At 39.6% G+C, this 21,661-nt stretch overlaps 1 protein-coding gene across 2 annotated transcripts in view; it reads right to left on the bottom strand.

The window, feature by feature from the left end:
- Positions 1–21,661, bottom strand: part of MDM2 (MDM2 proto-oncogene) — a 45,623-nt gene that overhangs the window by 18,688 nt on the left and 5,274 nt on the right. The window contains exons 2-5 of one of the 2 annotated variants that reach the window (XM_024576282.4): positions 5,920–6,443; positions 4,951–5,035; positions 2,876–2,950; positions 2,422–2,555 (exon numbers count right to left, since the gene is read on the bottom strand). In XM_024576282.4, the coding sequence (XP_024432050.2) occupies positions 2,422–2,555; positions 2,876–2,950; positions 4,951–5,031 (290 nt within the window). In that variant the 5' untranslated portion in view covers positions 5,032–5,035; positions 5,920–6,443. Of the gene's footprint in view, positions 1–2,421; positions 2,556–2,875; positions 2,951–4,950; positions 5,036–5,177; positions 5,441–5,919; positions 6,444–21,661 lie in introns of those variants that run through there. The other variant, XM_053921171.2, reaches the window with a different exon arrangement.

The following is a 21,661-nucleotide window of genomic DNA, read 5'->3' on the forward strand; positions in this document are numbered from 1 at the left end:
AAGTAGTGTTATAGAAAACCCACTATAGGAATTTGATTATCATTTTGACTTTAATTGACCTTGGACCAGAAATCTAATAATGAATTTTCTTTCTTGATCTTAAAATTTATTAAAGATAACTCAGTATTCATTCATTTCATAAGTATAGACTGAGAACTTACTATATACCAATCACTGTTCTAGAAACTGGGGGAAAAGAATATAATACAACCAAATCTCTGCTCTCATGAAACTTATATCGTAATAGGAAGACAATTCACTTATTCCAGCATTCAGTGATGTCATAGTATGTTTTTTTAACTAAAGAGTGTAGAGAATGTTTACTGGTCACAAGATATCATTTCTAATTCTCAAGGTTAAGGGGGAAGTGAGAAACCCAACTAGTTTTTACCCTTGGGATTGATGATATAGAGTTCCTTAAGCTGACAAAAATCAATAATCCTATCAATATCCTTTCTCCAAGTCAGTAATTTCTAAGTGTATAACCTCTCAGCATGTAAGAATTCAGGTCAGAGATAATTTTAAGCCCTGGCTGGTGTGGCTCAGTGGATTGAGCACTGGGCTGCAAACCAAAGGATCACCGGTTTGATTCCCAGGCATGGGCACACGCCTGGGTTGCAGGCCAGGTCCCAGTAGGGGGCACAGGAAAGGTAATCACACATTGTGTTTCTCTCCCTCTCTTCCCTTCTGTCTAAAAATAAATAAAATCTTTAAAAAGAAAAGATAATTTTATTATCATAAGTTACATCTCAAAACATTACCAGAAGATTCAATACTCAAATGGTGCAAAATCACTGATAGTTATTTCTTTTTTTTAGTTTTTATTTGTTGATTTTAAAGAGAGAGGACAAGGGAGGTGGGAGAAAGGGGAAGAGGGAGAGGGAAGGGGGAAAGAGAGAAGGGGAGGAGAGAGGAAAAGAGAGAGAGATGAGAGGAGAGGGAGAGAGAAACATCGATTTCTTATTCCACTTATTTAAGTATTCATCAGTTGATTCTTGTATGCGCCCTGATAGGGGATCAAACCCACAACCTTAGCGTATCAGGACAACACTCTAACCAAGCTACAGAGCCAGGGCTAGTTACTACGTAAATTTATACAATTAAAGCTTATAGCCCAATGATAATATAAATAAATATTAAATAGAAGTAGTTTGCCAATGGAAAGATGCTTGTATGTTAAATTAAGTAGCAGGATGAGTACTGGCCGATGTGGCTCAGTTGGTTGAATCTTCATCCCATGACCAAAAGGTTGCGGTTTGATTCTGAGTTGGGACAAATGCCTAGATTGCTGGTTTGATCCCTGCTCTGGGCGCAGCCAATTGATGTTTAATCAATGTCTCTTTCTCACATTGATGTTTCTCTCTCCCTTCCTTTCTCTAAAAGCAACGAAAAAATGTCCTCAGGTGAGGTTAAAAAAATTTTTTTAAAATAAAGGTTAAAAAAAAACAAGATGAAATTAAATTTATGTTCACAACTAGGTCAAAACACACATCTGCACATAATATAAAAATGACAGGCAAAAAAAATACCTTTCAATGACCAACTATAGTCATTTATCCTTGTTCTTAGCTTTCTTGCCATGTTTTCTTAATGTTTAATAATAAATTATATGCTTATGTTAATGAAGTTGGTTTAAAGTTATAGATGTCCCATTTAATTACCACCCTTTTAGCTTTATTACTATTGAGCATTAAATACCAGTGGAATCTACTGAATTCTTTCAGGTGAGAAGTATTTACCCCATTTATTAAGATATACATGCTAAGGCCCCATACAGACTGTGATAAACCAAATGGGACAGGATTTCAAACATGAGATATGAATGACCGAAAAAAGTCTTCAGTTCACAAAATAATCCTACAAAAGTCTCCAGTCTCCAGTAGAACAATTCTCAAAATGTTACATGAACTAAATTCAGCTGAGTAAGTACCACAATGGTATACAAAAAAAGGATTTCCAAAGTAGTTAAAGCTCAAATCTAAGCCTTTATCACAGGTTGAATAAAGATTTTCGGAAGTGACTGCAGTACTTTTTAATATTCAGTAACTATAGTTAATATTTGAATACTTTCTATATGCCAAACACTATGCTTTTTACACAAGGTCTTCTCATCACCTCCACATGAAGTATTTGTATTATTTCTACTTTACAAATGGGGGAAACTAAAGTTTAGAGAGAATTAAGTCAATTTACATAATCACACAGCTACTAAATGACTCACTGAGCTAGGTCTGAAACCCAGGTTTTTAAAATTTTAAAACTCACCTTCTCAAACAACATGCTATATTGCTAAGGAATTAAATTTTAGCGTCTTTTATATATGTTATAACAATTTTTTTCTGACCAAAGGGAATGAGAGTGGAGGTGAACTGAAACATTGCCCAGCTAACTTTTTACAATGGACTAAACTGAAGAATTTACCTGTGTTCTTTCACAGAGAAACTTGGCACTCCAAACAAATCCCCTAGAAGATCATTTGAACAATACACAATATGCTGTTGCTTCTCATCATATAATCTTTTATTCATAATATACTGGCCAAGATAAAATATAACCTGAAATAGAAATATGATTTCTGAGCATTAAAGAAAATTAAATGTTAGTTTCAAACGCATTCAATAACATTGACCTGAAGAGGGTTAAACTGCTAGCACCCACATTCACAACTGTCTAGAATAACAACCCTTTAAAAAACTTTTAAATCTTTTCCTTTTAATTTGATGGAAGCAGGGACACTGCTTCTGATTTAGTTAAAATGTACTTTTTTTAGACCTTAACTCTGCCCAGATATCTACGTACTACACATTAGGGAGGGAAAAGGCAGCAAAATGCTAGTAAGACATTAGTTATCTTATTAACCCTTAGTTCAGCTTACCTCTTTCATAGTGTAAGTGTCTTTTTGGGCACCGACAGATTTTAACAACTTTAAAAGCAATGGCTTTGGTCTAACCTATAAAAAACAGAGTTGCTATTATACTTCTAAAATTATTACAGAACTTTAAGACCCATTGCAAAAATGTCCATAATTTCTTTTTTTTTAAAGGTTTTTTAAATTTTACTTTATTTTTTATTGTTGTTCACATACAGTTGTCTCCATTTTCACCCCATCTTGGCCCCCTGCCCCACCCAACCCCGACTCCCATCATAATTTCCATAAAGGTAGCAGATTACATTTAACAATCTCATAAGGTTATACTTCAAAAACTAAGTTATAATGTTTTCACTAAATGTAACAGATTATATAAACTGAATACCATAGACTGTCTAGGAAGTTTGAAAAAAAAATGCTGGGACCTAATTATTATGCAAACAGTCAGACTTCTCAAATATTGCCACCCGTTGCCATCAAAAATGGTATCCATGCCAATGCAGTTAAAGCTATTTTTTCTTCCAGTTATTCCTATTATTTGCTTACTACCTTACAAACTGAGACATAAAGAGAATACTCCAAATGAACAAACAAAACAAACTGACCCATAGATACAGAAAAACTGGTAATTGCCAGAGGGTTGGGCGGTGGGGGTATGGGCGAAAAGGCTAAGGGGATTAGGAGGTACAATGTAAATAAGGCATGGAGATGTAAAGTACAACATAGGGAATATTAATAATATCAATATCACAATAACTTTGTATCGTAACAGATGACAGTGGACTTTTTGTGGTGATCACTTTGTAAGGTACATAAATGTGAAATCTCACTATATTCTACACCTGAAACTAATATTGTATGTCAACTGTACTTTCATCTAGAAGAGCTTTACATTTCAGAATAGAAAATTAGACATGAAACCAATAAAAAAAAAAAAGAATACTCCAAAGAGCTTACTGTAAACTAAACAACAAAATCCAGAAAAATAAATAAATCTTTAGTGTGGGGCTTTTTACCACTTTTCCTTCTACAGATTAGGATCCTGAAGTATGAAGAATTTAAATAACCAAACCAAGGTGACAAGATAATTAAGAGCAGATATGAGACTGCAATTTATGTTCCTCAATTACAAGCCACCATTTTCTTCTTACTATATCATGCTCTTAGTTGGTCTCCATTTCACTTAGCTATTTGACAAACATTTACTGAGCTTCTACCATGCACCACAAAGTGATAGGTATTGCTAAAAAAAAAAAAAAAAAGAAAAATAGCCCTGGCTGGTGTGGCTCAGGGGATTGAATGCCAGCCTGCGAACCAAAGAGTGGGCGGTTCAATTCCCAGTCAGGGCACATACCTGGGTTGTGGGCCAGGTCCCCAGTTGGGCTTGTGCGAGAGGCAACCACGCATTGGTTGTGGGCCAGGTCCCCGGTAGGGGGCGCGCGAGAGGCAACCACGCATTGATGTTTCTCTACTTCTTTCTCCCTCCCTTCCCCTCTGTCTAAAACTTAATAAAATCTTTAATTTTTTAAATAAAGAAAACAATTCTGTAATTTTATTTAACATAGATGTACCCCTAGTTTAGTTTTACTAGAACAGGACAATAACATTAAAATTCACGTGCGTGTATATATACATATATATATACACACATATAGGTGTGTGTTGTATATATATTTTTAAATATCTAACAGTCAAAAGTCTAGAATTTTCAGTTTTTACTATCTACATTTCTGTAAGCATGTAAACTCTACAAGTATGAATTACTTTGTGACCTAGGAACCATTTAAAAAGTTAAATTCAAGTCAAAACTCATCAAAAAAACTCATCACATAATAAACTAAAGCATGTAATGGAACTCACTGAAACCCATTGTGGTAAAGGGCTAAGAAAATACTGTTTCTGGCAGTTAATTTTGACTCCACAGTTATACCTGAGTAGCAGAATTTAAGCTTCGTATATACAATTTCACTTAAACAGCCATGCTATGATGGGGGCAGGGGAGTGAGGTGTCTACGGAATTTAGTGATCACCTCATAAAGGTAATTCTTCTAAAAAGTTACACTTTGAGACAAAATACCAACCAGGGTCTCTTGTTCCGAAGCTGGAATCTGTGAGGTACTTACAGCACCATCGGTAGACACAGACATACTGGTATTGCACATCTGTCTAAAAACAGAAAAAATAAAACACGATAAAAACCTAAAAACGATACCTCTAAATAATAAAACACGATAAAAACCTAAAAACAACACCTTTAAATAATAACGCGCTTACGAAAACTGGCCATTATTAGCAAGTGAGTCCTTACCTGGATCACTAGAGAATGAATGCTGTCCGCCAGTGACCACAGTGAACACAGCTGGCAATAGTCGCAGTTTAAATACCCCAGCTGGAGACAAGTCAGGGCTTAGCTCCTTTTCTGCACACTCAGAACGTGTCCGAACTTGACCAGCCCAATAGGAAAAGCTGAGTCAACCTGTCCAGAACACCAGCCCTATCTCGCCCAGACTCGGTGCCCGCCTCAGACTGGCTTCAGAACAGGCACCTGTCATTATTCCAACCCCCGGCTTGGAGGCAGCTGGGGGCTCTGCAGCTGGGGGCTCCGCAGCATCCCCGCCCACGTGACCTTCCGGACATGCCCGCAGAGCCCCCGCAGAGCCCCTCCCCCGTACCCCCCCCCCCCCCCCCCCCCCGCCAAGGAGCACAGGCCTGTAACCCTGGTGACAACAAGCTGGCCTCCTTCCAACAAAACCTCCGCAAACCCTTGTGTTCTGTACCCCCCACCACGAAATGACAAAGACTGAGTGCTGGCAAAAGGCTGGAAACGATAGAGAGCTGGGAGCCCCAAGACACGGAGCCAACCCAGAACTGCCCACGCGCTTCCCCGCCGATACCTAGTCCTCATCAGGCAGGGCTTTCAGCGCCTGAAGTGGGGTGGCGGTTCCCCCAAGGCTGCCTAGTTCCTTTCACGGGTGCGTGGCAGCCCTCCACCCAAGATTTCGGCGACTATTCTACTCGTGGGCCCGGGCCACTGGGGCTCTTGAACTTACTATGTCCGGAGAAGGAGGCTCCTGACGTAGCAAGCTGCAGGACCTAGGTCAGAGGGCTGTTAAGAGCTGCCCCTCGAGCTTGGCTTCTTGCTCCATTTTTCTTCTACAAATACAGGCCCGCACATGCCCCAAGAGGAACCGAGCAGGACGAGGTAGACCCAAATAGCGACCCCTGCCGCCGGAGAGGACCACGCCGGAAGTGGCGGCCCATCGGGCTTCTGTGTGCGCGCCCGTGCACGCGCGCCCGGGACCCACCGCCGCAGCCCGCAGCAACTGGGGCAGGGGCCTGGGCCCCGCCGCTTCCCCGAAGGGGGCGGTCTGGGATCTCGGTGAGGCCCCGGCAGGCGGGGCAGGGGTGCTAGGCGAGCGCCGCTGCCTAGCCCCATCTGCAGCTTACCCCTGGAGACTTGGCCCTGCCCACGGCTGCCGGTTTGGCGCGGAACGCTAGGGACTTCTGTTTCCGTTGAGCTATTTTTTGTATTTTGTTTACACCTCCCAACCGCAGTGGAGACTGTAGGCACATGCTATGAAAAAAGAAACCAAAATTAACAGCCGTGCGATATATTAAGCCCACACCGGCGGCCGCTGGAGTTGCATATAAATAAGTTCTTTCAAGACTTGTTTTTTTTTAAAGTACGAGTAAAAATAGAATACAGGCTTGTGCGCGGACGCATGCAAATGTTCTAGGTATAGAAGTGAGACGCAGGGGGAGGGAGGATAAAAAAAGAGTGGTTACTTTTCACTTTATACTTCTAGAATGTTTGGCTTGGTTCATATATGCATTCATTCCCATTAAAAATGCGTATGTATTAGGCACTCCATACTGACTCACCTACTTGTCCCCGTTAGCAGACAGACGTAGCTATCTCAAAAATGCACAAGGACATAAGAAAATGAGTTGGCTCAACCCAGAAAGCACGGTCATTGGCAAAGATCAGTTTCTTTGACCCGAAGCAATGAGTTCCTTATGAACAAGGACCGTTTTACATCTTTGCCTTCTTCCATACTCTAACCTACTGGAAAAGAGTATTTCTTAAACATATTGGTCACAATTGACATTATTCAAGGATAATTCGGTTTGTCTTTTAAAAAGTAACTAAAACAAACAAACAAAACGAAAATACAAAGAACAAATTGGTGGTTCCTGGACTGGGGGGATAGAGCTGAAAAAGGTGAAAAGGATTAAGAAATACAAATTACCAGTGATAAAAATAGTCATAGGAATATAAGGTACAGCATAGGGAATATAGTCAATAGTGTCATAATTATAATTTTGTATGGTGTCACATGAATATTAAACTTAGATGATCAGTTTGTAAGTTATAATATAAATTTCTAATCATTATATTGTACACCTGAAACTAATATTGTATGTCAACTGTGATTGAAAAATTAAAGATTAGAAATAACTGTTTTATTAAAAAATTGGCCCTGGCTAATGTGGCTCAGTGTATTGAGTGCCAGCCTGTGAATTGAAAGGTCACTGGTTGGACTCTCAGGGCACTTGCCTGGGTGGCAGGCCAGGTTCCCACTTGGGGGCCTGCAAGAGACAACTGGTCCATGTTCCTCTCCTACATGATGGTTCTTTCCTTCTCTTTCTCCCTTTCTTACCCTCTCTCTCAAAATAAATAAATAAAATCTTTAAAAAAAACCAGAAACTGTCACCGGTATCACACAAATGTAATGAGGTTTCTGGTTGTGAGAGCATGTGCTTGACACAGGATAAAAGAAAATCACAATAGATGAAGAAAAATAAGCATAAAAACATAAATTATACAAGTTGGCATTTGGTAATGCCAAGTAAAGGAACAGCCATGTGCTGTAAGAGTTCAAAGATAGGATTGCTTAGTGAATACCCAGGTAATTCACAAAGGCTTCAGAGGACCTGGGTATTTTGTGTCTTGAAGGATGGTAAGACTTAAAACAGAGGAGAATATTCCAGGCATAAGAAAAGTTATCAAAAAGTCCAGAAGTGAAATGTAAAGAGTTGTTTGTGAAACAGTAAATCAGTTTGACCTGAAAAAAAAAAAAAGAAAGAAAAAAGTTTGGACCCTGGCCAGGGGCTCAGTTGGTTATAGTGTTGTCCCTCTATGCCAAGGTTGTGGGTTCAGTCCCTGGTCAGGCCACATACAAGAATCAACCAATAAAGCATAAATAAGTGGAACAACAAATCACTCTCTTTCTTTTTCTCTCGCTCTCAAAGTAAAGAAAAAAGAAAGAAAAAACTTTTAAGATCTTGGAGGCTCCTTTAAATTTGAAGCAAGGGAATTGAGGTTTGGACAGAGGAGGTAGTAAACAGATTGGGATATAAACAGGTGAATTGCTTCAAGTTGTGTTTTTTAACAGGACCACCAGGAACAGAATCAAGTTCTGAATATTTAGCCAGCCCCTTTGGACCAACTTTCCCCCTTGTCATTAGCCCAGTGTTTTAAAAATACTCTGTTCACAGACACCATTCTGTAGGGCAGAAACAAAGGGTAGAATTGATAGGATTAGTCCTTTTCTAGTGGAAATGTTATCATTTGTTTTTAACTAATTGTTAATTTAAAAAGGGGAGCAAAGGGACTTAGACACTGAGCTTAATAAACTGGGGAGCATAAGCCTGTTTACTCCACCAGGAAGCTACAGATTCATACTCCAGGAGATTAACACTCTTCCCTTCCCCACTCCAGTACCAGATTGTTGGGGGGGGGGGGGGGGCGTTGCTCAGGGAATACTGCTAGACCATAGAGGCCTGCCAGTCTAACTAGGGGGTATAAATCCATCCAATGCCCGAAAAATCTTGGGGAATTAACTGTTTTGAAAAGCTTCTGGTTTTCCAAGCCTGAGATATATAGTCCCAGGGGAACAAAGAAGCACGTGCTCTTTCTCAAGAAGCTGTAGTCACCCCATGCGCTCATGTGTTATCTCCCCATGGACATGTGGCCTTAGCAGCTACATGGCCAGCAGCCACACAGACTCTGCCACCGGAGCAGCCGAGGACAAGCTAAGCTACCTGAATGGCAACTGAGACTGTTTAGCAGTGTCCTGCAGGCTCCAAAAGGACTAAACTTTCTTTCTTGCCCAAAGATCTGCACTCACACAGTGTGCTCGCCTGCTTTATATTGGCCCTACTGACAAGATTGGACCTTTTCCTTGGAGAAACAGATGGAGATGGGACATTGGGAAGTCCGTAGGGGATCCTCCTTAATTTTACATCATCAATAAAGTTTACCATGGAGACTCATTCTCCCATGCAGGTCTCAGGAAATTCTTTTCCTCTCAATAAATACCACAAGAACTCCTCTACCACCAATAACAGAACCATAAGTGAAGGAAGAAAGAACCGTATTCAGCGTATTGGGGAGAGAGAGATGGATTAGGCAAGGATTCTATCTTTGAAGGAATTGGTGTGGACAAGGAGAAAATTCTGAGATGTCATTAATTAAATCATAGCAGGCCAGAGGGTAGGAGACTAAAAGGGGTTAATCATTAACAACAGTGGTACAAAACTGACAGAAGATTGCTCACACTCCGTAATACATGTGTGAATTATTAAATTAACCTGGGGGGAGGGGCTATTTCTGAGATTATTTTAAAAGCAAGACTAGCCAGGTGCCATAGAACCCCAGGGGCCTCTGCTTCTTGTTTACACAGGAGTTTTACACACTCTGCTGCCCCAATCCCAGAACCATCCCCAATTCACCTTCCTCCATCTCTTTGCTTAGAGCTAGTGTAAATTCTTTCAGGAAGGCTTTCTCCAGGCTACTTGATGTGTAAGAAAACTTGCAAAACTCCTCCGGGATGAGATACGTCTTTTCTACCTAGCCATGCTGCTGGTGGTTTGTAGACTCCAAGTGCCAAAACCAGTCTTCTTTTTTTGCCAGAATGGCCTAGTAAAAAAAACCCTTTCTTAAAACAAACAAACAAACTTAGCTGTGGAAGTTAAAATATTTTTAACAGTATTGGAAATTTTATTAACCATTATCACCCCAATAAATTCAATTAAAAAAAAAAGAAACTTTGCCTTGTGTATCAGGCACTATACCCTAGGTCCCAAGAGGTGAACAAGATACTATACTCTTGGCTGTCTTAGAACCTAGCAGGTTGACAATTTTTTCTTTTTAAGTCCTCACCCAAGGATATGTTTATTGATTTTAGAGACAGAGGAAGGGAAAAAGAGAGAAAAAAATATCAATCAGTTGCCTCCCATATGCACCCCACCCAACCTGGGATGGAACCCGCAATCCTTTGGTGTACAGAATGACCCTCCAACCAACTGAGCCACCTGGCCAGGTCAGGATGACTCTTTAATTTCTACCCAAACAGAGTGATGATACTGCTGACAAAAAGTCTGGAGAACTTGAAAAGCTGATTGGTGGCTGAGTTTTGGAGGATGTACCACAGAAGAAAGAGTTCAGTGCTAGAAAAAGTGACTCTGAAGCTCAGCCTGGAGACAGAGCTTTTGCAATGAGGTTCAGCTCAACACTTAAGAAGTGGTAAGTTCCTTAATGGTGAGAAGAGACTGGACTAGGATAAGCTTCAGGAGTAGGAACAGTAAAGAAGGAGAGGAATGACCAGAACACCAATCAACACAGAGCCATATAATGGTGTCTCAAAAACCAGGAGTCAAGTTATGATACTGAATACTGCTGGAAGTAAGAGGAAAAAAATAAGAAAACACACTGAATATGTTCACTCTAAAAACAGTTCTCATTGTTTGTGACTTTAACATCAGGAAAAAGATACAGACCAGCTGCTGTCGTTTCCCCGCATTCCGCAGTTATCCCGTGTCACTCTGCCCTTGTTGTACTTACTCAAGGCTTTTCTGGGGCAAATTTCTTCTTCATTTTTAGCAGTATTGTTGACACCCTCATGTGTTCTAAGAGATGGTGATACCTTCAGCATCTTTATACCCTATGGGACCTAAACTCTGCAAACAAATCCACAATAAAGTTTTATCTCGGTCCAAAGGCCACGTCATATTTGTATTTATTAATGACAAGTAATTTTTAAAGGATGGTTAAAACCAAACAGAATTTATCTCAGAAAGTGTTCAGAATGTTCCGAATGCTGAGTGTCTCACAATATTTATGACAACATCTAAAATTACAGAGGTAGTTCAAATTCCAAACATCTAGAGATGAATACTGTTATTTAAAAAAGGAAGATCCCAGCAAATGGTAGATATAAACACAGGCTTTTTGTTTGTAATTATTTTATTTTATTTTTCAACCACTGTTTACATTCAATACCATTCTGTACCAGTTTCAGATGTACTTTTTGTTTCTATTTTTAGAATTAACTGATTTTTGTTTATTTTTGATAAGTTTAAAATATGCAGAAGCATTTACAGAATTCATATCCAATGTAACCACTGCTTAGAATTCACATTTGTCATTTCTTCTTCAGATATATTTTAAAATTAGAACATATTTTTACAAGTTGGTATGTAAGACATACAGATGGCCAACAGATACATGAAAAGATGTTCAGCGTTCCTAATCATCAGGGGAATGAAAATGAAAACCACAATGATGTGTCACTATTAGAATGTCTGTTATCAAAACCAAAAAAAAGTTAGCCCTAGCTGCTGTGGTTCAGTGGATTGAGCTCTGGCCTGTGAACCGATGGGTTGCTGGTTCAATTCCCCATCAGGGCACATGCCTATATAGTGGCTGGGTCCTCAGCTGGGGGCATGCGAGAGGCAACCAATTGCTATTTCTCTCTCTCTCTCCCTCCTTTACCCTCTCTCTAAAATTAAATAAAACCTCTTTATAAAAGACAAAAAAAGTATTGGTGAGGATGTGGAGAAAAGGGAATCCTCATACACTGTTAGAGATGAAAATTGGTGCAGCTACTATAGCAAACAGTATGGAGGTTCCTCAAAATGATTAAAAATAGAACTACCATATGATCCAGCACTCCCACTCTAACTCAAATGGATATGCGCACCTCCGTGTTCATTGCAGCATTGTTTACAAGAGCCAAGCTATGGAAACAACCTGAGTGGGCATCAGCGGGTAATGATAAAGATAATGTGGGATATATATACCATGGAAATTATTTAGCCATAAAAAAGAAATCTTGTCATTTATGACATGAATGGACCTTGAGTGCATTATGTTAATTGAAATAAGTCAGCCAGAGAAAAAGACAAATACCATATGATCTCACTTATGTGTGGACTCTTAAAATTTATTAAAAAGTAGAAAAAAACAGGCTCACTGATACAGAGAACTGACTGGTGGTGGAGTGGAGAAAATGGGTGATGGTGGCCGAAGAGCACAAACTTCCAGTTATAAAAAAAAGAAGTCATGAGCATAGAAAGCATGGCAACTATAGTTAATAATACTGTATTTGAAAGTTGCTAAGAAAGTAAATCCTAAAAGTTCTCATTACAAGATAAGAAATTCTGTAGCTATGAATGGTGAGGGATGCTAACAAGATTTATCATGGTGATCATTTTGTAATATACACAAATATTGAATAACTATTGTATACCTAAATATAACATGTTTTTTATAAAGACTTGTTTTATTCTCATTCGAGAGAGAGGGGAAGGGGGAGAGAGAGAGAGAGAAAGAGAGAGAGAGAGAAATACTGATGCAAGAGGAAAACATGATCAGCTGCCTCCCGCACTGAAGATCAACACACAACCCGGGCACGTGCCCTGACCAGGAATCAAACCAGCAACCTTATGGCTACAGGACTATGCTCCAACCAACTGAGCCACACCAGCCAGGCCAAACTAATATAATGTATGTCAATTTACCTCAGTAAAAAAAGTTGAAATTTCCTTGTTCTCATTCTTAGTCTCAGTACCCTCCCTCTCTTGAGGCAAACATAAGTGTCAGCTCCATGTGTACCCATCGAGTCCATGTTTTTTATACATGGATCATAAATCTATGAATCCATAAACAGTACAGTAGGCTACATATAAATGAGAGAAATTGCCAGGCCATAAGGTATTAAACTTCATAGTTAGTTTTAATATCTAACAGAGAAAGCTCTCCTTACTGTTGTCAGCATTGTTTTGTCTCTTTTTGGATGTCACTTTTAGAATTAGTTTGTCTAATACATAAAATAATCCTATTGGGATTTTTACTCAAATTGCATTGGATTAACAGATTAATTTGATTGACATCTTTTCAATCAGGATTCTTTCTCGGACAAGAACATGACATATTGCTCCATTTTTTTTTTTCAGATTTCACTTTACATCCTTTATTTTTGAAGATTTTATTTATTTTTAGAGAGAGGAGATGGGAAAGAGAGAGGGAGAGAAACATTGATTGATCAGTTGCTCTCGTGAGCCCCCAACTGGGAAACTGGCCTACAACACAGGAATGTGTCCTGATCAGAAATTGAACCAGTGACATTTCAGTTTGCAGGACAATGCCCAACCCACTAAGCCACACCAGTTAGGGCTGGGTTTGTTGGTTTTTTTTTAAAAAATTTTTAAAATAACGATAAATGTTCGGTTTTATCTAATGCTTCCTTATGCATGTGGAAATGACCATATGGCTTTTCTCCTTCACCTATTAATATGGTAAGATTATATTGATGGATTTTCCATTTTAAAAAATTTTTATTAATAGATGAGAGAGAGAAAGAGGGGTGAAAGGAGAAACATCGACTTGTTGTTCCACCCACCTATGCATTCATTGGTTGATTCCTGTATGTGCCCTGACTGGAGATCAAACTCGTAACCATGGCACATTGGGCTAGATTTCTAATATTGAACTATCCTGTATTTACTGCCATAAACTCTACTTAGTTATAATGGGTGTGTGTTGTTTTTTTTTAAGATACTGATGAATCAAATTTTTAACAGAATAATGTAATAGGATGATAATGGAGAATATCTTATCCTGTCTTTAGAGGTTACCAAATATTTCAGGGATTTATTTGGGGATATTGTCCTGTTGAAAACAGTTATTTCATTCTTTAAGATTAAGTTCAAATTCATGATCTTGTTCCCACAAGGTTAATATGATTTCAACTGGTTTGATGACTTTTACCACTGAACGTTTTAAGGGAAGATCAGGAACAATATACGTCACATTTTGGAGGAATGATGAATTTATAACACACTACAACCCCTAACCAAATCTGACACTTGTAATCATGTAACCTCAGAACCAGCTCAGAAAGGTCCTATCTTGTTTAATGAGATACTGAGTTGCTTTTCAGGGACAACGGACCAAAACTGCGAGTCATGCCGCCAAAGCAAGTGCAGGGGAGAGAACTTTTATCTCGAGCAGTTGGTAACTAAGTTTTGCTCCTCCACCTACCACATGGAACCAAAGGACCAGGACATAACCAGACCTTGATCACCAAACCCTTTCAGAAGTAGAGGGTCCAGCCATCCAGAAAGCTCTTATGTTGATGCCCCAAGGCCCTTCAATTAAAACTTGCTCCACCAGCACTTCCACATTCCATGTGTGTTTAGCCTATACACTTAAAAACCCTCCACAAAGACTATACATTCAGGGATCATTTCTATAGTTTGTTAAAAACCTCCATGAAAGTACCTAGGAATAAACCCAACCAAGGAGGTATAAGACCTATACTCAGAAAACTACATAACACTGAAGAAATTAAGGAAGACACAAACAAATGGAAGCATGCACCATGCTCATGGATTAAAATTAACATCATCAAAATGGCCATACTACCCAAAGCGATTTACAGATTCAATGCAATCACTATTAAAGTACCCATGACATATCACACTTCAGAAATTTATATGGAACCATAAATGACCCTGAATAGCTGCAGGAATTTTGAGAAAGAAGAACAAAGCAGGAAGGATCACAATACCTGATATCAAACTGTTATTACAAGGCCACTGTAATCAAAAAGCCTGGTACTGCCATAAAAACAGGCACATAGACCAATGGAACAGAACGGAGAGCCCAGAAATAAACCCAAGTCTCTACGGTCAATTAATATTTGACAAAGGAGGCAGGAGCATAAAATGGAGTAACAATAGCCTCCTCAACAAATGGTGTTGGGAGATCTGGACAGCTACGTGCAAAAAAATGAAACTCAATCACCAACTTACGCCATACACAAGAATAAATTCAAGGTGGACAAAAGACTTAAATATATGTTGTAACACCATAAAAGTCCTAGAGGAAAACATTGACAGGAAAATCTCAGACATTCCACACAGCAACATCCTCACAGACATGTCCCCTAAAGCAAGGGACATAAAGGAAAGAATAAACAAATGGGACCTCATCAAAATAAAAAGCTTCTGCAGGGCTAAAGAAAACAGTATTAAAATGAAAAGAGAACCAACAGTATGGGAAAACATATTTGCCAATGATACCTCAGACAAGGGCCTGATATCCGAAATATATAAAGCACTCACATGACTCCACTCCAGGAAGACAAACAACCCAATTAAAAAATGGGCAAAGGACTTGAACAGACACTTCTCCAAGGAAGACATACAGAGGGTCCAGAGACATATGAAAAGATGCTCAGCATCACTAGCCATCAGAGAGATGCAAATTAAAATGACAATGAAGTACCATCTCACACCAGTCAGAGTGGCCAACATAAACAAATCAACAAACAAGTGTTGGAGAGGATGCGGAGAAAAGGGAACCCTAGTGCACTGTTGGTGGGAATGCAGACTGGTGAGGCCACTGTGGAAAACAGTATGGAATTTCCTCAGAAAACTAAAAATGGAGCTGCCCTTTGACCCAGCAATTCCGCTGCTGGGATTATACCCTAAGAACCCTGAAACACCAATCCAAAAGAACCTATGCACCCCAATGTTCATAGCAGCACAATTTACAATAGCCAAGTACTGGAAGCAACCTAAGTGCCCATCAGTAAATGACTGGATCAAAACACTATGGTACATTTACACAATGGAATTCTACGCAGCAGAGAGAAAGAAGGAGCTTATACCCTTTGCAACAACATGGATGGAACTGGAGAACATTATGCTAAGTGAAATAAGCCAGGCAGTGAGGGACAAATACCATATGATCTCACCTTTAACTGGAACATAATCAATAGAAGAAAAAAGCAAACAAAATATAACCAGAGACATGGAAGTTAAGAACAATCTAACAATAGCCGGGGGCGGGGGGGGGGGGGGGCAGACAGTGAGGAGAAGGGTTTTCAGGAACTACTATAAAGGACACATGGACAAAACCAAGGGGGAAGGTGGAAGCAAGGGAGGGAGGTGGGTTTGGCTGGGGGGGTATAGAGAGGTAGGGAGAAAATGCAGACAACTGTAATTGAACAACAATAAAATAATTTAAAGAATGAAAATAAAATTAAATAAAAAACCTCCATGAACCCTGGATCCTTTTTTCCTGGGTGGTGGCATTAATAATAAAATAGCCAATCTTTCTCCTTTGCAATTCTTGGTATTTAGTGTTTGGCTTTGCTAGCGCCAAGTGGACAAATTCTTTCTGTTCTGTGGCAATCATATCTTTCATGAAAGTTGCTGAGCTACCTAACCGGCAGAAGAGACAAGTGCGGTCTACCCTCCTTTGGTGTGGAAGGGTTGCTAGAGTTTCCTGCAGGTCAGTGGTCCCTGAAAATGGCAGGGGTGCAAGGAATTTTGCTGGTACCCCAAAGATGGCGACTGCTTTGGTAATAGAACCCTGGGAGCAACAGGAGTTTCACTGGATCCTGGCATTGGAATGACTATTGGTGGAATGTGCAGAGTTGGGGCATAATTCAGCTTCATTCAGTTCCCCACCCTGTGCCCTCTCTCCTGATAATAAAGTAAATGTAGTACACACGATCAATTTTCTACCTCTGACTTTTGTTAACGCATGATAAAGACTACTATTATAAGCTCCACAAGGGCTAGGCCTTGTCTGTTTCTACCCACCTTTGTACCGCCAGCACACACACGTGCCTGACACGCTGCGTGTTTTCAATGATTATCTGCTAAATGACTGACTGCTTAAATGAGTGGCTTAACTGGACACATGGAAGTAGACATATGAGTGTAGTAAAAAATGTATTCATTCACTTGGTATTTTATTTACTGTTCCACAAATATTTACTGAGCACTGATTATTACAGATCCTCGGTTCTAGGAAACAGACTCCCCGGTTCTTAGATGCTAGGAATACAAAATCCCTGGGTGAATCATCTAACCAAGGGGACTTTCCCATTTAGGTGCAGTCGAAGAAATAGTCCTTCATGGGGCTGGTAGCATGACTTAAGAGTCCTCTGCATGCAGCACACTGTACTAAAACCAGAAAAGTGGAAAGAAATGCCAGACATTTCCTTTCATCACAGAGCCCTCAATCTAAAGTTCAGAGAACACAGCCACGTACAAAATACTATGCTTTTATGCAGTGACACATTCATGAACAAGAAAATATTAATGTACCACCAACTGAACCAAAACGCTGAGGCTGTCTGAGTAACCGAATGATCATTACTCATCATGACTGCCTCGGAGTTTCCATCTGCCTGCCAAGCTCACCCCGACCCTGCTCGCACAAGTCCCCCTCCTGCAGATCTCACGGAGTCGGTGTCTGCACCGTGCTGCCTGCGTGCCCCGATTGGTCTCTCTTTTAAGAACCCAGCTCTCCTCCTTCTGAAAAAATGCAAATTGTATTTTCTTCTGAAAACACTTTACTGCATTATAAGCTCCAAAAACAGGAGGACTTTGTTTTGGTCAGGATTTCCACTGCCTTGCATTATGCCAGTAATTATTTATGAAAGATATGAATTAAGGATCACTGCCATATTCCTGCTTCAAGTATATCGATACCTGTCTGAGAGGGCTGCAGTGATCTTTCAAGTAACTCTCAGTGTGACCGGTGCACAGAATTTCTCGCTCCATACGCGCTACATGACTGTTTTCACCTATGCTCGGCAAAGCTCTAGATTCCAGTGCACTTAAAACACACACACTTTTATATACCTATCTGTAATTGTAATAAAGACTCTAGTTTTCTTTTTTAAATTGGTAAATTTAAATGATTTATTTCCACATTTAAGTGATACTGCCTTTACTAAAATTTTAGAAAAACATTTTCCCTATTTTATTTATTTATTTCTTAAAGATTTTTTATTTTTATGTATTTACTTCTAGAGAGAGGGGAAGAGAGGGAAAAAGGGAGGGAGAGCAACATCAATGTGTGAGAGATTTGATTGCCTCTCGCATGCCCCCAACTGGGGACCTGGCCTGCAACCCAGGCATGTGCTCCAACTGGGAATCGAAACAACCTTTTGATTCACAGGCCACCGCTCAATCCACTGAGCCACACCAGCCAGGAATATTTATTTCTTAAATTTATTTTTAATTTAATTTTTTTCCATTACCCATTTATCCCCCTTACACCCTCATCCTTGCCTCCCCTCCAATCACCACACTGCTCTCCATGTCCATGAGTCCTTTTTGCTCAATCCCTCCACATGTTTTTAAACATCCACTGATTTAGAAAACATATCACAAATCAAGTAAATTATGTAATTATATATTAAAGAAATATCCATTGGTCTTTTATTTTTTTACTTATTTTTAAAAAGAATTTTATTCAGTATAATTGACATATAACATTGTATAAGTTTAGGTGTACAACATGTGGATTTAATACATTTATATATTGCAATATGATAACTACCACAGTATTTGCTAGCCGTCAATCATCTCACACAATTATCATTTCTTTTTTTGTGGTGAGAACATTGAATAACAAGTTTCTTAGAAACTTTGAAGTATAGAATATAATATTGTTGATTATAATCACTATGTTGTATATTAGATCTCCAGAAGTTACTCGTCTTCTAACTGCAAGTTCCTACCCTTTGACCAACTCTCCAATTGCCCCAGCCCTACTTTTAAAATCAGACAATAATTTAATTTTAAAAATTATTCTATTAACTGTTTTCCTATTTTTAACTTGGTATATTTGGATTCATGTCTTTAAATAACTTACATGTGATGAGGACATTTTGAGGTAAGGTGATGAGAGAAAACATTTAGCCTTTACCAAGAGTTTTTCTTTTAATTTTTAAAAAAGATTTTATTTATTTATTTTTAGACAGAGGAGAAGGGAGGGAGAAAGAGAGGGAGAGAAACATCAATGTGTGGTTGCCTCTGTGCCCGCTATTGGGGACCTGGCCCTCAATCCAGGCATGTGCCCTGACTGGGAATCAAAATGGTGACCTTTTGGTTTACAGGCCAGAGCTCAATCCACTGAGCCACACCAGCTAAGGCCCTCTATCAAGAGTTTTAAAATGGACCACAGCCTCTAAGCTTGCAAACAAAACCACAGCGTGACTGGTGTGGCTCAGTGGTTGAGTGCTGGCCTGTGAACCAAGGGGTTGTCAGTTCGATCCCCAATCTAGGGCACATGCCTGGGTTACAGGCCAGGTCCCCAGTAGGCAACCACACATTGATGTTTCTCTCCCTCTCTTTCTCCCTCCTCTCTAAAAATAAATAAAACTTAAAAAATAATAACAATAAAATAAATTAAAAAAAAAAACAAAACAGTAAGATCGTGCCATACTCTGGTCTTTAGAGGGAGACATCACCATCATTGGCTTTCTAAATCTTCAACTTATTTCTAGAGGAACTTCTCTTCTGTTATCTTAAAACCAAAGCCTCTGGAGTTCCAGCCAAGATGTAGACATAGATAGAAACACATAGGCAGAAACGCTTCGCTTCTTTGCACAACCAAAAGAAGGGTAACAACCAATTTAAAAACAAAAACAACCAAAACTGCCAGAAAATCAAACTGCATGGAACTCTGACAACCAAGGAGTTAAAGAAACATTCATACAGACTGGTAGGAGGGGTGGAAAGGGGCAGCCGGACAGAGGGATCACAAGGCAAGGTGGCAGCTAGAGGATCAGGAGAGCGAGGTCGGGGCTGGTGGAACAGAGGGTCCCATATTCACCCATGGATAAGCTGGGAAAAACAATTGGGGAGTGAGAGAGAGAGAGCAAAACCCAGGGTTTCTGCACAGGAAACTAAAGACTCAAAACCTCTAGCTGTAAAAACCTGTGGGTTCTGGCATCAGGAGAAACTCCCAGCCTCACAGGAGAGTCCATTGGAGAGACATACAGGGTCCTAAAATGTATACAAACCCACCCACCTGGGAATCAGTATCTGGAAGGGCACAATGCACTTGTGGGAAGCAAGAGGAGTGATGGAAAGTAGGGCAAGAGCCAAACATGTGGCATTGGTCCCTGTCTGTCCCTGCCCCACAGGCAGCACCACAATGCAGCAGAGGGTTGCCCCGCCCTGGCAAATACCTAAGACACGGTCTCTTACAACATAACAGGCACTCCCAAACAAAGAGCTATGGCCCAAATGAAAGAACAGATCAAAACTCCAGAAAAAGAACTAAGCAACAAGGAGATAGCCAACCCATCTGATGCAGAGTTCAAAACACTGGTAATCAGGATGCTCACAGAACTGATTGAGCTCAGTTGCAAAATGAAGGAAGAAATGAAGGCTACACAAAGTGAAATAAAGGAAAATATACAGGGAACCAACAGTGGAGGAAAGGAAACCAGGACTCAAATCAACGATTTGAAACAAAAGGAAGAAATAAACATCCAACCGGAACAGAATGAAGAAACAAGAATTCAAAAAAAATGAGAGGCCTACAAACCTCTGGGACAAATTTAAACGTTTCAACATCCAAATCATAGGGGTGCCAAAAGGAGAAGAGGAAGGGCAATAATTTGAAAACTTATTTGAAAACATAATAAAGGAAAACTTCCCCAATCTGATGAAGGAAATAGACTTCCAGGAAGTCCAGGAAGCCCAGAGAGTCCCAAAGAAATTGGACCCAACTAGAAACACACCAAGACACATCATAATTACACTACCCAAGATTAAAGATGAGGAGAGAATCTTAAAAGCAGCAAGAGGAAAGGAGACAGTTACCTATAAAGGAGTTCCCATAAGACTATCAGCTGATTTCTCAAAAGAAACTTTACAGGCAAGAAGGGACTAGAAAGAAGTATTACAAATCATGAAAGGCAAGGACCTACATCCAAGATTACTCTATCCAGCAAGGCTTTCTTTTTAGAACGGCAAGGCAGATAAAGTGCTTCCAAGATAAGGTCAAGTTAAAGGAGTTCATCATCACCAAGTCTTTATTACATGAAATGTTAAAGGGACTTATTTAAAAAATAGAAGATCAAAGACTATGAATGGTAAAATGACAACAAACAACTATCAACAACTTAAAAACAAAAACAATAACTAAGCAAACAATTAGAACAGGAACAGAATCACAGAAATGGAGATCACAAGGAGGGTTATCAGTGGGGAGGGGGGAGGAGGAGAATGGGGGGGAGGTACAGGAAATTATAAGAAGCATAATATATAGTCACGAAATAGACGGGGAGGTTAAGAATAATATAGGAAATGGAGAAGCCAAGGAACTTATATGTACAACCCATGGACATGAACTAAGGGAGGAGGGTAATGCTGAAGGGTGGGGGCATGCAGGGAGTAGGGGGATAAAGGGGAGAGAAAAATTGGGACAACTGTAATAGCATAATCAATAAAATATACTTAAAAACAACAACAACAACAACCAAAGCCCCTGGAAAGTATTTAAATTAGATTTTAGCTCAGTGACTTCCTTAAATGGGAACCACCCTAAGGGGTAGAAAGAAGTAAAATAAGTAGTCAATTGACTAACATTTTAACATACAGAAATGCTGCCTATTAGAATTTGAATTCAGTTTTAGATTTTTCAGAGAGGTTTAAAGTTCCTGCTGTGTTGAATAACAAGACAAC

This window comes from Desmodus rotundus, chromosome 3 (genome assembly GCF_022682495.2).
Source record: "Desmodus rotundus isolate HL8 chromosome 3, HLdesRot8A.1, whole genome shotgun sequence".
Classification (NCBI taxonomy): domain Eukaryota; kingdom Metazoa; phylum Chordata; class Mammalia; order Chiroptera; family Phyllostomidae; genus Desmodus; species Desmodus rotundus.